Source organism: Clupea harengus, chromosome 17, assembly GCF_900700415.2.
Source record: "Clupea harengus chromosome 17, Ch_v2.0.2, whole genome shotgun sequence".
NCBI lineage: Eukaryota > Metazoa > Chordata > Actinopteri > Clupeiformes > Clupeidae > Clupea > Clupea harengus.
In genome coordinates this window covers 17,561,363-17,567,016 of record NC_045168.1, presented here as the reverse complement: position 1 = coordinate 17,567,016, position 5,654 = coordinate 17,561,363, and the positions used below count along the sequence as shown (strand labels likewise).

The window sequence follows — 5,654 nt, the reverse complement described above, 5'->3', positions numbered from 1 at the left end:
ACTGTGGATGAACACCTCTACTGGGAGCACTGGGAACTTTACTCACTGTGGATGAACACTTCTACTGGGAGCACTGGGAACTTTACTCACTGTGGATGAACACCTCTACTGGGAGCACTGGGAACTTTACTCACTGTGGATGAACACCTCTACTGCGAGCTCTGTGATGTCCGACGCCATGACGATCATGCAGGTGAAGGTCCTCTGGTCGGAGAGGACTCCGTTGGCGATTAGGAGACTGTTGTCCTCGCCGATGGACAGTCTGCCCGTGAACTCCTCCGGGGCAGTGATGGTGGCATTGTGTCCCTGCCTCTTCACCAGAAGGTCACCAGAAGTGCCATCCTCCTTATCCTGAAGAACACACACACACACACACAGAGACAGACACACACACACACACACACACAGAAAGACACACACACATGAGAACCAACAGTGGGAGCCCTTATTTGGGCATGTGGTGTTTATATGGATGGATGGATGGATGGATGGATGGATGGATGGAGAGATAGAGAGATATATAAATATAGGACAGTTGTAGTTTATTTCTCGGTGTTACTGAGGTGAAGTAGAGCATTGCCCTTCTGGTCCAAACACACGTACGTATTTCCACTTGATCATGAAGATGTCTTGAGAGGGCGTGTCTCCAGGGCTGCAGGGGACGCTGATGGTGTCTCCATACTGACTGCTAATATTCTCCAACGCACTCACTAGAAGAAAACACATTTACACCGGAGTGTCATTTAGGCCAGAGCACAACAACAACAACAACAACAACAACAACAACAACAACAACAGCAAAGTACAGAGGGACATCTCTTATATCTCATCCCGTCAGGATTTATTTCTCGATATGACCGCCGGACTATACATTATCCCGCTTATTATATGGTTACTTGCCAAAACGATGTTCGTCCAAAATACCTCTTTTTAACGATTTTGTTGTTGTTTCGTTATTTCCGCTAAGAAAAAATAGTTCTTCACACAAATAGAACTTTAAAGTTTCAGGTGTTACGTAGCAACCCATTACTTGCTGACTTCAAGTTACAATGACTTTCCGTTACGTTAAGTGACCGGACTACTTGTGGATATGAAAGATGTGAATTAGAAGCACAAAACCCGTTGCCAATGACAGCGGCCATTAATTTTTCGCAGGGGCGAATAAAGAAATATTAGACCTGCGAATGTTGGGGTCGCCCAGGGAAATCAACAGAACTTTTTGGAACATTCTGAGGAGCCGTATAATAAATATTAATACTAATGACTGACTATGTGTGTCTATACTAATGACTGATTGTGTTCCAAGGCTATAACAGAGACAGTCAGTAAAAGCAGTGGCACATACACTGAGGCTATTAAGCAAATGAGCCCTAATGTGTCCAATCATATGCCCTGATGTGAGGTATGGATCTGCTGTCCAATCATATGCCCTGATGTGAGGTATGGATCTGCTGTCCAATCATATGCCCTGATGTGAGGGATGGATCTGCTAAGGTGTCCAATCATATGCCCTGATGTGAGGTATGGATCTGCTGTCCATGCGAGTGCCTGTTTCTGCGGAGTGTGGTGACTCTGAGGGCGTCGTCTGCCGTGCCAGAGCTCCGAACCCCGGCAGTGTGTCACGAGAGGGTCGCCAGCGTGGTGGAGAAACCCAGAGCAGACGCAGCCCTCTGAAGATCAGACACACACACACACACACACACACACACACTCCTGTGGCAGCTCACACACACTTACCAACACACACAAACCCACACTTACACAAACACACTCACATACACACTCACAGACTCCTCCTACACACTCACCAGCCAGACTCACACTTAGTACCACACACACATTGTAACACAAGTAACACACTCCCACTCACTCACACACACACAAACTCCTGTTTCACATGCCAGACCAGACAAACACACACACACTTACTCACACACACTCGCTTTACACGCCAGACCAGCCAAACACACCTACACACACTTACTCTGCTCACACAAACACACTCCCATATGCACACATATACTGTAACATGCCAAACCCTCCCTGTCAGCTTCCCTGTGGTTAGCGGTAGCATTCCTCACTGTGATCCCTGCCGATAAACAGGCTCAGCATCAGGACAACTAATTCCCCCGCGGATAAGCCGTTCTACATCTCCATGACTGATGCGCTGTGTGCACACACACACACACGAGTACACAAGTGCAGATAAGCCGGTGTACATCTCCCAGACTGATGCTCCGAGGCCGTCTGCTGTCCATACTCTACTCTCATCACTACATTCCTGCCTGCTAACGCAATATGGACGCAGAGATGTGGGCTTCCTGGAGAGCTGTTCCCGACGCGGAGGGCCTTGATATGACCGGCTTGAATGAAGCCCATCAGTCAGACCCCTGATCTGAACAGTGAGATGAGAGGGTCTGGGCTGCCTCCTGCACTGTGACTGACTCCGTCCAGAGAGGATGGAGATGCAATGAAACCTTCCACTGAGCCGGGTCCATTCAAGACCGTGTGTGTGTGTGTGTGTGTGTGTGTGTGTGTGTGTGTGTGTGTGTGTGTGTGTCGCCCTGGTCTGACACAGGTATATCCCCATGTTCAGTCCCCAACAGAATGACATGCCCCACAATGCATCACTGGTCAGAGTCTACAATAGAGTCTACTGTCCTGTCTTACACTTCTTTTTCCAGTTCGTTTCTTTGGAGGGAAAAGATAAGGAGGCCATGGCTGGTTTTTAGTGCGTTGCCCTGGCAACATCCTCCAATGGATCAGAGGGTGGAGTCCCCTGCTTTTGATTAGGTACTGCCCCCCCCCCCCAACTGAGATATCAGAACGTCTGGGAAATCACCCCCCTACCCTGACTACCCCTGCGTCTCTGACTGAGATGAAGTCCAAGATCAGATGGGCTGTGGGCTGAATAGTGATTGGGTACGGAACAGGAGGAACAGGAGGAACAGGAGCTGCTTAGAGAGCAAACAGTAAGGCAACAAGTCCAAACACAGAGACGAGCGCCCCAAACGATATACTCTTATATTTCCTACGATATGCCCTTAATACCTACTATATGCTCTTATATTAACTACGAAATGCCCTTATATTAACTACGAGATGCCCTTATATTAACTACGATATGCTGCTATAATACCTACGATATGCCCTTATAATACCTACGGCCCTTATTCTTCATTCGAGCAGCAGATTTCCACACCTACATGAATAATGGAGCAAGCATCTAGTGGTTTGAGTGTGTGTGTGTGTTCCAGGCAAGCTGTGTGTCAACGCAGTCTGAGCCATTCGCCATTCACTGCTCAATAGTTCAAGAGTATCCCACGGCGCTGCCAAGCTGTCACAACAAACTCACAAACAAAATGCGTCCATTGTGGTCCTGTGACCTGCACACACACACACACACACACAATTGGTCTGAGTTATATGCATGTGAGGGGGGGGGGGGGGGGGGGGTGTGGTTGAAAGGATGCTGTCTGACACCAAGTTCCCCTGAGATCTTTACTCATAACCCCCATCCCTCCCTCCACACACACACACACACACACACACACACACACACACACACACACACACACACACACACACACACACACCTACTCACACCCAACACATACACACACACCTACTCATACCCAACACCCCCACTTACTCATTACCCCCATCCCTCCCTCCACACACACACACACACACACACACACACACACACACACCTACTCATACCCAACACCCCCATCCCTCCCTCCACACACACACACACACACACACACACACACACCTACTCATACCCAACACACACACTTACTCATAACCCCCATCCCTCCCTCCACACACACACACACACACACACACACACACACCTACTCATACCCAACACACACACACACGTACTCATACCCTAGCCCTGACTCCCCTTCTTTGTAAAAAGCTAATTGTCGGTTTATCACTACCAAAGGCCTGTGGGGGAGGGATGACCCTCTCATCCCCCCCCCCGCCAAACACACAGACACACACACACACACACACACACAGACACAAAGGAGTTTGTGTCTAAGCCACCCTGGCTTGTGTGACTGGTTCAACACACACCTGTCTCGCCTCCTGAGGACAATAACATCTCCAGGTACGGATGACCACGTGTTACTGCTAGCTAACCGCCAGTGGCGCTAACACTGGGCTATCACCACTCTTTACTGTGTCTGGCCTGGATGGCTCTGTGTGTGTTTGTGTGTTGGGATAGAGCTCTGTGTGTGTGTGTGTGTTTGTATAGAACTCTGTGTGTGTGCTTTAGCCTCCTTAAACCTCAAAAACATGCGTCACCACAGACACAGCAGAGTGTGTGTGTGTGTGTGTGTGTGTGTGTGTGTGTGTGTGTGTGTGTGTGTGTGTGTGTGTGTGTGTGTGTGTGTGTTCTAGTAAATAGGTGCTTTACACGGTGCGGATGAGTCAACCGTTCCTGTGTCTGGTTCCTCATCTACTCTCCTCTGTCTCGAGTCCCTCGTTTCCGCTGTTCCCTCTCTTTAAACCACACTCCTCTCCTCTGTCTGTTCCCTCTCTTTAAACCACACTCCTCTCCTCTGTCTGTTTCCTCTCCTCTCGTCTCCTCTCTCACTCTGTCCTTCACTCCTCCACCTGTTTCTCTCTCTCCTCTGGTCTTCTCTGTTGAGTCTCTCTCTCCAAACTCCTCCAAGGCCACAGACTCTTCTCTCCCTGCTGACTCTGCTACCTCACACAGGCCTCCTTCTCCCATACACACACACACACACACACACACACACACACACACAGAGCCATCCAGGCCAGACACAGTAAAGAGTGTGTCCATACAGGTTCCGGTGAGCTCAACCCACACACACACACACACACACACACACTCACACACATACACTCACACACATACACACACATACACACACACACACACACACACACGGCCTCGCACCATCTAACCCTGACACACACACCCTCCCACAATATAACCCTGACACACACACACACCCTCCCACCATCTAAGTGCAACACACAACATTGTACCATCTAACCCTAACATACACAGCCCCCCACCATCTAAGTGTAACACAATCACACACACACACACACACACACACACACACACACACACACACACACACACACACACACACACCCATTAGGGGGTCCTTAAGACTGCCATAAATTAGCTGAGAGCACTTCTGCTAACTGTAGCTGGAATTGCTCTTTAAACAAAAGCTGTGCATCAGAGCCATGAGGTAAGTGCACTCAGACACGGCGTCCATTAAGCCCTGAATTATGTATCTATGGTGAGGGGGGGGGGCCCGGGGGACCGGAGGAGTGTCTTCATGCGACAGACAGATGATGGGCCAGCCCCCCTGCTTCCTGCCCCCCCTCCACACACACACACACATGCACACACACACACACGCCGCTCTCAACCCCCCTGCTTCCTGCTCCCCCTCCACACACACACACACACACGCACACACACACACACCCCGCTTTCAGCCCCCCCCCCACACACACACACCTCTCTACCCCCCCCCCCCTCCAGTAACTCCATTACTGGGCTGCTGTTTTATCACTGAGCCATTACCATCCCCATCACCCAGCCCCTGAACCATCCCCATCACCCAGCCAATCCACTGAACCATCCCCAT

General features: G+C 49.9%; 1 protein-coding gene across 1 annotated transcript in view; it reads right to left on the bottom strand.

Annotated features, from left to right (window-relative positions):
• Nucleotides 1-111: 111 nt before the first annotated feature.
• Nucleotides 112-5,654, bottom strand: part of LOC105903753 (CD166 antigen homolog A-like) — a 17,616-nt gene continuing 12,073 nt past the window's right edge. Inside the window, exons 2-3 of the mRNA XM_031584367.2 lie at nt 604-710; nt 112-351 (exon numbers count right to left, since the gene is read on the bottom strand). Coding sequence (XP_031440227.1) covers nt 127-351; nt 604-710 — 332 coding nt within the window. The 3' untranslated portion in view covers nt 112-126. The remainder of the gene's footprint in view (nt 352-603; nt 711-5,654) is intronic.